The sequence below is a fragment of the Myotis daubentonii genome, chromosome 1, assembly GCF_963259705.1.
Source record: "Myotis daubentonii chromosome 1, mMyoDau2.1, whole genome shotgun sequence".
NCBI classification, from domain to species: domain Eukaryota; kingdom Metazoa; phylum Chordata; class Mammalia; order Chiroptera; family Vespertilionidae; genus Myotis; species Myotis daubentonii.
The window spans coordinates 45,108,243-45,122,338 of NC_081840.1; the positions used below are offsets into that span (position 1 = coordinate 45,108,243).

The 14,096-nt window shown below is 38.7% G+C and overlaps 1 protein-coding gene across 3 annotated transcripts in view; it reads left to right on the forward strand.

The window, feature by feature from the left end:
- Positions 1-14,096, forward strand: part of INTS14 (integrator complex subunit 14) — a 33,816-nt gene that overhangs the window by 319 nt on the left and 19,401 nt on the right. Inside the window, exons 1-6 of one of the 3 annotated variants that reach the window (XM_059698221.1) lie at positions 323-1,373; positions 3,787-4,053; positions 5,334-5,441; positions 8,619-8,774; positions 10,314-10,432; positions 10,858-11,000. In XM_059698221.1, coding sequence (XP_059554204.1) covers positions 3,832-4,053; positions 5,334-5,441; positions 8,619-8,774; positions 10,314-10,432; positions 10,858-11,000 — 748 coding nt within the window. In that variant the 5' untranslated portion in view covers positions 323-1,373; positions 3,787-3,831. Of the gene's footprint in view, positions 1-322; positions 1,374-3,769; positions 4,054-5,333; positions 5,442-8,618; positions 8,775-10,313; positions 10,433-10,857; positions 11,001-14,096 lie in introns of those variants that run through there. The other 2 variants (XM_059698202.1, XM_059698211.1) reach the window with 2 other exon arrangements.

Below are 14,096 nucleotides of genomic sequence, written 5' to 3' on the forward strand. Positions count from 1 at the left end.
GCAAACACCAGGATTTCGGACCTCGGCTCAGGCCTCGGTGCCCCCTGACCCCCTAAGAGACTTCCAGATCTCTCTCTCTCTCTCTCTCTCTCTCTCTCTCTCTCTCTCTCTCACGCTTTGAGAGCTAAACTGCTGAGAATCAATTCTTTATAAATAAGCTGGTTGTCACCTTTAGGGGAGAATTATAAATGTGTACTGATCGAGGCCAATTGGCGGCGAGGGTCTGTTATCAGGAGTAGACTGTTCTTGTCCTGCGCGCTGTGTGGACACACTACTTCGGGGCAGGTGTGGGGTGGGTGGGAGACCTGCAGGTGAGACTCGCCCACCTGAGACTCCATCAGGCCCTCCCAGAATTGCCGGACGGTGGTGGGCAGGTTTTCTCTGACCAGGCCTACACTGCTTGAGTGAACCATCCTTCAAAACACTCAGTTCTTTTACTTCCATGCTGCAACCTGACTTACTAAATGGGCTCCCCCGGCTGTGCCATTGTTAAGGAGGCGTGTTTGCTGGCGGACACGCACGCCTCGGCCGGGAGAAGGGCATCGCCGGAGGTGTGGGCAGAGAAGGCACGGCTGCCCGTGACGGCCACCCGCTGCGGCGCGGAGCAGAGCCCATGGGCCGGCGGTGCTTTCTTACACCTGATCCAACTCTGCCCTGCCTCCCGGTCCCCTAAGAGGCAAGGGTAGTACCCCCTGTGACCTCCAACTTTCAGTCACAGGAAGGCCTCTGTGCATGAGGGGGACCACCATCATCTGCATAGACTGCAAGTGGGCAGAGACGTAGGAGTCGCTGGTGTCTCTGCTTGAATGAGGAGGAAAACATGTGTTTCTGGCCTCGGAATTCATCAGGTGCTTGGCCAAAGAATTAATGTTATAAAGGGCGATTAGGGGCAGTTCATTAGTCATCCAACATTCGCCAAGTGCTTACCGCGTGCCACTGACTGTGAAAGACGCTGAGGAGACATCGGTGGGCAAAGTCTGACTGGTCCCCACCCTTACGGGGGTGTTCTCTGATGGAATGTGGTTGAACCAACATTGTGCAGGGCCTCACTCGAACCACCCAGCTGGGACCCAGAAAGGAAATTTAAAGAGACTGAGTAGACGCAGTAGTACCAGTTTGACACACCTCAGCTGATGCGTTTGACACTAGGAGAAACCTCGAGCTCCCAGAATTGGACTCTTTGACGCTGGGCACCGTTTTAACAAACTTGGTTCTCTGGCTCTCTCTCCAGCGTGTGGCCAAGAAGCAGCAAATTAGCGGGAGGGTGATGACGGAGGATTCCTGAGAAAAGGTGGAATGCAAGCTGATTCTAAAGAGGAGGCACCAAACAGCACAACGGCCTGGATTTCTTGGACACAAGGCAGTGTTTCCATGTGTGTGCTATACCAGTGGTTCCCAACGGGCACCTGCCCCACAGGGGGGCAGTTTGACTTTTAAGGGGGGCAATTTGAGAATAAGTTATTCACTGTGAATTTTTTGCGTTTCTTACGGTTCTAGGGGCCTCATATACAGTACATAAATATATATTGCACATCTTTATGCAGTTCAGTTCTCTGTTACATGTTTTGAAAGTTTATTTGCTATTTTTTCATATCACTTCATATTATTATTATTTTTCAACAATTTCTTCCTCGGTACTTAAACTGCTCTTTCGTTCCTTTCTTTTTCTTTTTCATGGATGCCATGTTCTTTGGAAGCTTGTTTAGACCAAGTTAATGGGCTTTTAGGCTTCCTCCACGTGAATAGGAGTTCACTTTTTGAATAATAAGAATTATATGTCACAGGGGGCGCATCAGGATTTTAGAGATGCTTACGTGGGGCATGGCCAAGAAAAAGGTTGGGAACCACTATACTATTCTATCGGACCTTAACAGTAATTACATAAAGAAGGGTTAAATGGGAAACACAGGGTTAGCAAATTACATTGGATTCTTTGCTATAGTACTCGGCTTCTGTAATAAGGCCTGAACTCATTTTCCTTGGAAGACCCTTCCAGAACAGTGTTCCGCATCACACACTTGAGGGGAATGCTATTATAAGTGAAACATCAAGGTAGCAAATTGGTTGGGCAATTGTTGGTGTTGAGAGTGGTGATGTCAAGTCATCGTAAGACGTGAATTATACGTTTAGCACAGTGTTTAAGAGGAATACACAGTTTAATTTTTTCTATCAAAATGGTTAAATATTTTAGAATTCTAAAGTCTGGAAATGTACTTTATATCTCTAGTTTAGTCTTTATTGATATTGGATACATGAGGCATTATTGTATTTGAAATGTATCTCAGGCCGTTCATTATGTGCTAAAGAGGTTTTTCCTACCTGACTCAGTCCCTGGCCATTATTTATAACATTGTTTCCATGAACCAATATATTCTGAGTCCATGATGCCTCCCCACCCTTTGCAGCCTATTTGCACATGGACTTTTAAAGTATCGCACATTTGCAGTTGGAAGTTATACCAAAACAGTCTGGCCACTGTTAGGTGTTTTGAAGTAAGTTCCAAAAAAGAAATTAGCGAACATTAAATGTCTAACCTGTTTATGTCCATTCAGAGTCTTACCTAATTGTATATATACATACGATCCTGTGACCTGCTTTTCTCACTAACACTTTATATAAATATTTCTGATATCTACATGTGTCATTTATTTATATGATTTTTTTTTGATTTTTTTCTTTATTGATTTCAGAGAAGAAGAGAGAAGGAGAGATAGAAACATCAATGATGAGAGAGAATCATTGATCGGCCGCCTCCTGCACACCCCGCACTGGGGATTGAGCTGCAACCCAGGCATGTGCCCTTGGCTGGAATCGAACCTGGGACCCTTCAGTCCGCAGGCTGACGCTCTATCCACTAAGCCAAGCCGGCCAGGGCTATTTATATGATATGTTATTGTGTCATTAGACTGTAGTTTGCTTAATAATAGAGTAGCAGCAAGCTGTGTCCCCAAGAGCAGGTCTGTGTATCTGTGAACTTTTTTCTTTATTTTTGAGACCAGAAATGTTTTCTTTGTGCTAATTCTCAATCCATAATTTTAAAGAACTTTTTGTTTTCTCCATTTCTTCTGCATTTTGACTCATACACAGTTTCATGAGATAATGCCAGCTGTCACACATACTCTTTAACTTCGTTCTTTTCCTTCCCAGTTAAAGCCTTGTTGCCTGTTTACATTCAACAAATACTACTGAGGCGAATAGTCTTGCTTTTGTCATGTTTAATAATTTCCAGCTTTGTCTATTTTGGATTATGATTTTTCTGGCCCTTTCATTTTTATATTTTGCATTCATTTTAATTAAAAAATGGGGGGGGGGGTGACACCCAGTAACAAGATAATTAAACATTTGCACTGGACTGTTAATACCAATTAAGATAGTGATGGTGCCCAAAAAGACTGGCTGATTGTCTAAAGGCGCCACAATGTGACAAATAGAAATGTTCTTTAGTAAATTCTGTGTTGGAGAGAGGATGTAGGAGTGTATGTTATATTAAGTTATAAAATTTGGAACTGTGAAAGTCAAGGACTACCTGAATTTAATGTTTGTGTGTGTTTTTTAATAGTAATACTTAAGGCCATTCTTGATTTATAGCCATTCATTGGGTGATTGCTTGCTTGCTTCCCTTCCACTGAATTCTCTAGATTTGCCCTCACCTCACTTAAAGGGAGTTTGCCTCCACTCATTTCTGGAAAGTTTGGTTAAAATTATGGTGCGGGGAAAACGACTTCGTACTCTCCATGACATATAGCCTAACCATATTTATTTTCTACAGCATTTTTCTATTTATAGCTGTCTGTCTGCATTCTGATTGGGAACATTGGGCTCATTTTCATCATGCCAACAGTGGTGGTAATGGACGTATCCCTTTCCATGACCCGACCTGTGTCTGTTGAGGGGTCTGAAGAATATCAGCGCAAGCACCTAGCAGCCCACGGTTTGACAATGCTGTTTGAGCACATGGCCACGAATTACAAGCTTGAGTTTACAGCCCTGGTGGTTTTTTCATCACTCTGGGAGCTGATGGTTCCCTTCACAAGAGATTATAACACCCTACAGGTATAAAAAGGAATGAGTTATTGTATGTACAAGGTCCAAATTGATAGGGAGCAGAAAGTGTTGCCATATTGTACTGAATATTTAGAACTTGGAATTATTGAATGGGTAAGTCTATGGGTATAATATCTAAGTATAGCTATAAGACAAGGATTCACAACCGGTAGGTTTTCTGTCTTCGGTAGGGTTATGAGTTAGAGCTGTGAGTTGTTTTCTTCTCTTAGTTTCCTGGAATTCTCTCAGCATGTAGTGGCCCATTCCCTAACGTTCATTAATATCTCCAACAGAACCTAGCACAGTGCCTTACCCATAGTGATCAGCCAATAAGTGTTTGTGAAATTAAATTGAATAGTTTAATAATTGCTAGGCAGTTTAGAAATCCAGGATCAGTGTAGTTTGATTTTTAAAGTGTAAGTAATAAAATTTTGTAAAATCATTATTTTTTATCTAACTTTTTCTAAGTGACTCAAAAGCGTGTTTTTTTTTAATTGCACTGGATTTCTTATAAGTGAGTAAACTAAGGATTTTGGATCTCCAGCAGTTCTAAAAGTTAGAGAACTCTTAAAGTAGGTGGTGCAGAGTAATTGTTAAGACCTGGAGTCCTGGAGTCAGACTGACTGGGTTCAGATCTAGACTCTGACACTTCTAGGCATGAGACCTGGGAAAGTTAACTAATTATTCTGTACCTTAGTTTCCTCATTTTAAAAAATAGGTTAAGCCCTGGCCAGTTTAGATCAGTTTGTTGGGAGTCATCCCATGCAATAGGAAGTTACCAGTTAGATTCCTGGTCAAGGGCACATGCCCAGGTTATGGACTTAATCCCCAGTGGGGAGCATGATGGAAGCAGCCTATCACATATGTTGCTCTCTCACATTGATGTTTCTCTCTCCCTCTCCCTTGCTCTCAAAATAAATTATTCTTTAAAAAAAAAAAATGGGTAGAGTGTTGTGATGAGAAAATGCATGTAAAGTGCCTAGAATGGTATTTAGGATATAGTTAGTTGGCATTTTTATGATGTATTTAAAAGTGCTTCATTTTAATTATTTCTTTCAAGGTCCACTTAGAAAGATATGAACTTGGTGAGCTGTTCACTCTCACCTGATAAACAGGACAGAATGAAAGGAACCTCTTTTCATTATCCTTTATAGCTGAGGAAGTCTGTTTTACTATTTTTAAGAACCTATGCTTTGGGACTCTTAGAAACAATGTCCCCTATGTAACATGCACGCTTTTATTTTGTTTTCTGATAACAAAATGAGCAATTTTATCTTTTATTCGATTAGGAAGCACTAAGTAATATGGATGATTATGATAAAACCTGCTTGGAGTCTGCATTAGTTGGTGTTTGCAACATTGTTCAGCAAGAATGGGGTGGTGCAATTCCTTGCCAGGTAATTATCAATTCTTTTTCATTGCTCTAAGTTAAAAACATTAACCACTGAGGTGCTTTCATTTTCTTTAAGCTCTAACACAGCATGCAATGTAATTTCTACAAACTATGCTATATGCTTGTGGTATCTTTTTAAAAGAAGGCACTAAATCAACACGAATATGCTCAGAAAGCAGCACAATTGTGCCTTAAAGAAAGCATCCTCCTAGTAAATTGACTTCTTGAAAACTAGTATTATTTGTGTAAAATACCAAGGGACCACAGTGGAGTTTTAGAACACTCTCTAGAAAGGGTGATTTTAATTTTTTGAGTGATAGGATTTTAAACATCAGTACAATGTAGTCTATCTTCGTTATCTCAATGTAGCATTTACTCAGCCAACTTTTAACCATCTTAACTATCTGTTATCTAAAAAGTGAGGAGTATGAATGTCAGGAAATCAGTTGCCCTTTACTTAGAGTCTATAGTAGGTCCATATTAGCATCAAATCAGAGCAGAATAGTGGCTGAGAAAGAGAATTGGAAGTTTGCTATATACAGGTGCTTTAAGAAGTGGTAGCATATTTTAAGGAGAAAAAAAGGTGCTAAGAGGAAAATTATAATACTGTAGTCTACAACAGAAGTCAGCAAACTTTTCCTGTGTTAGGCTTTGCAGGTGTCCGTGGCAACTCCTCAACTTCGCTGTCATAGCATGAAAGCAGCCATAGGTAATAAGTAAATAAACGGGCATGCTGTGTTCCAGTAAAACTTTATTTACAAAAACAGGTAATGGGCCATAGTGTATGATTTGTATTTTAGGGTCAAAAACAGGCTTCCTCAGTACTGTCAGTGGCATCACTGGTATTTATGCCTGTGGGTAAGGGAAAGGTAGGGGTTGACTTACTCTTCCTAAGTGAAGGACAAAGAAATACGGGAAATGATGGAACTGGTCTTTATCTTGATTGCAGAAGTGGTTACATCACTAAAAGCATTTTTCAGAACTGTATACTAAAAAGGGTGAATTTTATTGCGTGTAAATTATATCTCAATATACCCAACTTTTTAAAAATTGTTTGGGTTTTTTTTTTGCTGTAAAACTACCCTGTTTTATACAGTATGAATTATATGGGTTAATGAAGACCCTGAGCTACTACTAAAAGGTTAAATCAAATACTTTAGTAGACCCTTGCTAAAAAAAAGCTAGTAAATGCCTTTTAATTAATTTATTTTCAGAAATAAAAATATTTGGCACCTTACTTCATAAACATTATTTATTTGGTAAATCCATGCAAACAGAATATCTAATTTCCTGACAATATACTAAATAAATGAAGTCTTATTGTCACTATCTTCTGAACTGGAAGCTAGCAAGTAGCACAATTTCATTTGCTATTTCTTCAGTAGTTTTATTTTTTTTTAATTAAATATATTGGGGTGACATTGGTTAATAAAATTATATAGGTTTCAAGTGTACAATTCTATGATACCTCATCTGTATATTGTGTGCCCTACCACAAAGTCAAGTTTCCTCCGTATGATAGTCTTCAGTAGTTTTAGAGAAGAAATTCAGAGAATTTGTGCACCAGAAAGACTTCTGCCTTTTATTGTTTTTTCTTCCTTTGCAAAAAAGAAAAATCTGAATTAGAGATGTATTGTACCCTGAGGACAAGGGCTGGGCCTGAATCCACTTTAACTTAGTTGATGAGTTTTGGGGTGAACAATTCAAAACACTGGACTCGAGGTGGAAGTTATTAGTGATTATTTTTATAATCAATTACTGTCAAATATTTATTTTAATGTGGAATTTTTTAACCAACCTTTGAGATAGCTGGACTGTGTCTTTATTATTTGAGTAAAATCTGTCTCATTTTGACATTCCATGAAATATTTCATCGTATAGTATTGAAGAAACTAGTGGCAGAAGTAAATCATTGAATAGCAATTATTGGTACCTAGAAGAGGAAATTACTTTGTAGTCAATTGACTATCTTCCCAAAAGATGGCATTGCTCCAGGGGACCTCTATGAAGTAAGCATTCTTGGGTTTTAGAAGTAGGTGCCAATCTTGTTACTTCATATGGTGCAACCACCTAATACTTCCTTACTGGCCTGTATTATCAAGTTACTAGGAGAGCTAAGATCATTCTTCTCTGAAATGCTTGGAAAAGTCTGCCCCCACAGGATTGCTTTGAAGCAATGAAGAAAAGAAAAATGATTTGTAATTATAGTCTCTCATTAGGATATGTATTTTAAAGGTCTTGTACACATGTGGTTAAATGGTTTTTAAAAGCCTGGCCAGTGTAGTTCAGTGGTTGAGTGTTGACCTATGAATCAGGAGGTCATGTTTCAATTCCCGGTCAGGTCACATGCCCAGGTTACGGGCTTCATCCCCAGTAGGGGTCCTGCAGGAGGCAGCCAATCAATGATTCTTTCTCATCATTGATGTTTCTATCTCTCTCTCCCTCTTCCTTCCTCTCTGAAATCAATAAAAATATGTTTAAGTGGTTTTAATAAATATATTTTTAATGCAGTTGTTATCCTAGTTGACCAAGGTTAGAGTTTGTCATCTTTAAAAATAAAGTGTCAAGGTTCAGACTTCTGTGCTGCTAATCTCTAGGGAAACATAAAATAAGCCCTCATGCCATTTTTTTTCACATCGGTGCCTTAGGTGCCACCTCTTATCTAAGAGATAGGATTCTAATTTTAGTACAGTTGACTAAGTGCTAGTTATGAATGTTTTTGTCCTTTTTAAAGTTTTCATAGGTAGGTGCTTTTTTAAAGGTTTAATTAGATAAAATACAGTATATTGCATAGATCTTAAGTACACAGTTCACTAAGTGTTGACACATGCATATACCTATGTAACCACTGCTCCAGTAAAAAACATAGAACACTTCCATTTCCCCCCAAAGTTTTCTTATGCCTCTTTCTAGTCAGTATCCCACCATGCCCACAACCCCTGTTTGGTTTTTCTTAGCTTTGTTTTACCTGTTCTAGAACTTATATAAATAGAATTATACAATGTATCTGTCATCTTTCACTTGACAGAATATTTTTGAGATTTATTCACATAGTTGCTTATATCTTTGCAGAGGTGGATTTTTCAGTATATATGCAATTAGAAATGAAATTGCTAAATGAGGTTGCTTTAAATGAGTATGTTATTTTATATATAAACCTTCTCTCACTTTTTGCAAACAGGTTGTTCTGGTGACAGATGGCTGTCTTGGCATTGGCAGAGGGTCACTGCGGCATTCCCTAGCTACTCACAATCAACGAAGTGAGAGCAACAGGTTCCCACTACCTTTTCCCTTCCCATCTAAGTTATACATCATGTGTATGGCGAATTTGGAGGAGGTAATGCCTTTTACTAAGTTCTTTCCAGTTTGATTAGACATATTTTAGGACTCGGTTTATTTTTTAGTATGTATATCCCCTTAGTATTATATTGCAGATACTGTAACATTGAACTCCATTGGTTTCAGCTGAGGCTGATCAGTTATCTTTGAAAAGACCCTAGAGCTCAAATGCTCTTTGAAAGTTAAAAGCACTGCTCCATTTTAGGAAATACTGTATAGCTAGAGTTGTTAACCATCCTACTGCCCATCAAGACTCTTCAGATGCTGAAATGTTCTTTTAAATGTTGGATATTTACATCGTGTAGGAATTTTTAAGTCCATTCCGCCAGAAATATTGATAGAAGTGTGCTTTGATTTTTTTGGTAAAGTAATATTACTCTGATGTATGTTTTATTAAACTCTATTTCCTGGTTATACTATTTTCATCAGGAAAGCTATTTTCATCTCAGTTTTTTATCTATAAAATGTAGATGATAATGGTACTTACCAAAGATGTTAGAAATACTTTGGAGGAAAGATACTATATCAATACCAACCGTGGTCATCTCTGAGAATCTTTGCAAAACTACATCTGAATTAAATAGCTCTACTGGTATCATTTTATAGGACATTTCCTCTTTGGTAACTTTGAATCAAAATTGTTATAGTTGTTTTCCTGCTCACATTGTTAAATTGTTACCAGACAAGTCTGGCCTAGGGCCTACCGGTAAAGTGCAGGTTCTTGACTTTGAGTAGGAAAGATTTCACAATGCGAGTCCAGGTGTTTTTGAGAGTATGTTTATTAAAGCTGGAGACATGAAACAAAGGGAGGGCTTAAGGTAGGAAAAGCAATAGGAGAAGAAAATTCAGAGAAAAGTGGTCCTTGAAGACAGGTTCAGGGGATTAACCTGGGTCTGGTTGCCACTGCCCAATGCTCTCCTGGTTGCAAGTCTCATGGGGTCCCTTAGAGTTTAGGAGAAAAACAGCAAAGATACAAGGCCACAGCATGCTCTTGTGAGAGCACACTCTTCCTTTGCGTTGAGGCTTTTATTCTCTCTAGCCAGCAGGGATCCTACGGAAGATCTCAGGGGAAGGTCTTAACAGAATATTCATTAGCTTTTCAGGTGTGTCCTTCAATAAGTTGATTCATCAAAATGAGCATAAAGAAGTCAGGGGTTATTTTCTGGTTAGTTTCATTTTTTAAAAATGTCATCAAGAACGTCATTGAAGAGGGACCTGACCAAGGCCATTCTGTCCCAGGACAGTCTGAATTATGTAAACCATTTGCTCCTTAATGTCCTTGGTTAGGGAAGATAAAACCTTATGATTCATTAGCTAGCTGTAAGTTGCTCAGACTGTTAGGCCTTGCTTAATTATATTGTCTCAGTTTTCCATATTCTACTTGCCAAGGAATTTCTCTATCATCTTACTCTTCTGCCTCAAAATCATCTCCATTATATTTATTGCCTGTGTTATTGTGATGGGTATGACCTTGTGTGCTGTTAATAATCTGGCATTTTGTGCTACTTTAAACAACTCCACTGTTTTTGCTTTGTAGCTTCAGAGCACTGACTCCTTGGATTGCCTGGAACGTCTCATAGATTTAAACAATGGTGAAGGGCAGATTTTTACTATTGATGGCCCCCTATGCTTGAAAAATGTTCAGTCTATGTTTGGGTGAGTATGTACTTAGAGCTTTTTTTTGCCTTCTTACAATCCATTATAATTTGATATCCAGCAATAATATGTATTTTACTATTTCTAATTATGTCATTTCATTTCTCCCAAGTTTCACATTTTTCAAATAAAATGCTTGGTAGAAGTGATTTTTAAAAGTTCATTCCCTTTTGAATTAAACATGACTAAATCTATATTGACTTCCTTACAATGACTTGGCAATTTCAAAGATTAACTTGCTTTAGGACTTTTCAGAATTGAAATTGCTTCACCCAAAATATCAGATTTTGTTCTGTTTCAAAATGGTCACATCGTTTTGGAGTCAACTCAAAGGGAAAACAACTTAGCATCTTGAAAAAAATTTCTTGAAAAATATTAAATGTATCATCTTACTCTTCCTATAATAATTAATCATCATATTCTAGAAAACTGATAGATCTGGCATACACGCCTTTCCATGCTGTTCTCAAGTGTGGCCACCTAACTGCAGATGTGCAAGTCTTCCCCAGGCCAGAACCTTTTGTTGTAGATGAGGAAATCGATCCTATCCCTAAAGTCATTAACACAGGTAACTTTTTTTAAAACTTCCTTCTTAGTTCTTCTATTATCCTAACTTTTTCCTAACTTTTGACTTTTACTCCTCTCTATCCAAGATAGTTAAAAAGAAATATAAATTCTGATACAAGGATGCTGTCGTCATCAGTTATACACTTTGGTTGGGAGGATGCATTGCCTAAGAGGTAGCAGATTAGTAGTCCTTTGTGGTGATGGTGAGGTCATGAATTAATCTCCAATCCTAGATAATAACCCCAAATTCTAGAGTTGGAAATCATGGCCAGATTCATGAGCATTGAAATCCTTGAGGTAATTCTTAATAGATACTAACGTTACTTAGCATCATAGTTGAGGTCAGATATGAAAGGCTGGCTTCTAGACTTGGCTGAGTGACTCTTCCTGCGTGGCCCTGGACAAGACACTGCCTCTAGTTCTTACTGGCTAAGTGAGTGGAATCTGTAGGTGATGGTCTCTAAAATCTCAGCTCTGTACCTCTCTAGCCACTGCTTATATTATGACTGAAAGAAAGTGAAGTGGCACTGCTTTTACCTGGTTCATGTTGCCAGTGCTGGGCTTAGCTAAGATTGGCAAAGCGAAGAGTCAAAAGTAACAAGGAACAGTAGAGAGGAGAGTTGTCTCCTGTTGGAGGGTGAAATCCTTGAGCTGTGGGTACACATTAAACCATCCCTGTGTCAGTCACCATTGCACCCTCAGTGCCTAGCATAGTAACAGATGCTTAGTAGATGTTGACTAGGTAACCAATCAACAGATGTCTAAAATTAAGTGCACAGTAAATGTTTATTTCATTCTTGGCTGTACAGGTGGTGTTTTTTTGTTCATCCTCACCCAAGGATATTTTCCCATTGATCTTTTAGAGAGAGTGGAAGAGAGAGGGAAAGACAGAAACATCGATGTGAGAGAAATACATCAATTGGTTGTTTCCTGCACACAGGGTCTGCACACCCTGACCAAGGCCTGAGCCGGGGAGGAACCTGCAACCAAGATATGTGCTCTTGATCGGAATCAAACCTGGGACCCGTTGGTCCATAGGCCAACATTCTGTCCACTGAGCCAAACCAGCCAGGTCTTGGCTGTACAGTTTTAAGAGTTTTAGAGTGAAGGACTAAGCACAAGCTTTTTATTTTGTGTGCATTTAGCTCCTGGCTATCTAGAAGTAGGGCATCCATCTCTCATTGTAACGAAACAACCGTGTATTAAGCTATGTCAAACCTTCAGTTAGATTCCCTCCCATCTGTTTTGGATGAGTAACTTTGAATAGGTCTTTCTTTCCTATATAAATAAACTTTTAGTCCATGATTTTTTTTTTTTTTTTTTTAGCATTATCCAAAGGGACTTTATTGAAAGCAACTAATTACACATTCTGCTGTTCTGTATTTTAGACAATAATGATTATCTTTCTAGGAGCTTAGTAAGTAAAGCTTGGATGAGCATGTTAAGGTCTCCCAAATAGCAGAATAAAGGCAAAACTAAAGAGCAATTCACTCCTAGTGGTGTCTCCTCGGGCAGGCTGCTGGACGTCTGTGAGCCTCACTGGTTGGATGAAACCTACTTTCCTTCCCCCCAGACGCTAGTGAGACAAGGTTTGAGGATGTGTCTGGTGGAGTGGGAAGGACTGTACAAACTTTAGCTGGCACTTCTCCCAGACCTCCTTGATTGATCCTGCCAGAGGTGATAGTAAGAATACTCCTGTACTTCTCACCCATGAATTAACAGTTATTGCCCACTTGGAAGTACACGGATGGTGAGAAACAAGGTCTTCTTGGCCATAACCACTCACTTTTCTTCTTAGTTATCAGAATTCAATAGGGTGTTATTTTCCTGGTTTGGCCCATATGAAGGAGCTGCCTCTCTGTAGTTCTAGATTTATGACAACCCCTCCTACCGCTTCCATAAAAATGCCATCGTTTCCTAATCCATCTTTCTCTGAACCATATTTTTCTTTTTCTTTTTCTTTTTTTTAATTAAATCTTTATTGTTCAGATTATTACATTTGTTCCTCTTTTTTCCCCCCATTAGTCCATGATCTTGGTAATAGCTTATACTTAAACCCTTTTCTACTCAAATGAAAAATATGTAGCTGCTTTTGCTGATTCGTCATTCAACTAAAGAAAGTAATGAAGGCAAATCTCCAGAAAAGCAATTTCCTGAGTCTTACAAGTACAGTGTACACTCCACAAGCCTGATTTTTTTTAATTGTTTTGAAAATATGAGTGTGTATATATGCCTACAAGACTGAAAAGCAATTCAGTAAAATATATATATGTGTGTGTGTGTGTACACACACATTGTATGTGTGTACACACACATACAAATATATATATTTGTTGTTGTTAATTCTCATTGATTCTTTTAGAGAGCGTGGATGGGAGGGAGGGAAGAGGAGAGAGAGAAACATCAATGTGAGAGAGACACATTGATTAGTTGTCTCCTGCATATACCCCGACTGGGGCCAGAAATGAACCTGCAGCTCAGGTATGTGCCCTTGGCTAGGAATGGAACCCAAAACCCTGGTCCCCAGACTGACTGTCTAACCACTGAGCAACACCGGACAGGGCCAATAAAATATTAATAGAGGTTTCCTTTGATGATAAATAATGAGTAACGTTAGTTTCCTTCTTTAGAATTTTTAGTGTTTTCCAGGCTTTTATACTATTTATATGATCAGGGGGGGAAAACCTAAAAACTTCTAAAAAGTATTTTGGGTTACAACTTTTATTTTTTACTTATTTTATGTTTCCAACAAATACTTTTGGTCTTTAATAGGCCTCTCTAAAACAAAGAAACCATTGTCATATTTAGACTGCTAGCTTGATTTTGTAGAGAATGTATTTTTTTCTCAGAATAGCTTTACCCTCCAAGGTTGCTTGGTTGAAGTTGTGGAAGTGTTTGACTATGAAGCCTGGTGGGCTTGAAAAATCCCTGATGATATAGAGGGATTTGGCCTTTACCTTTTGCTTTGGCTGAGGATCTACCCTCATAAAAATAAAGTTTAGCTGATTTGTCATATAACTTAAATTCATTAAATAAGGATAATTATTCTTATTTTCTGAGCTACTTAAGTGAAAATGTGTTAGTTATCTAGGAAGAC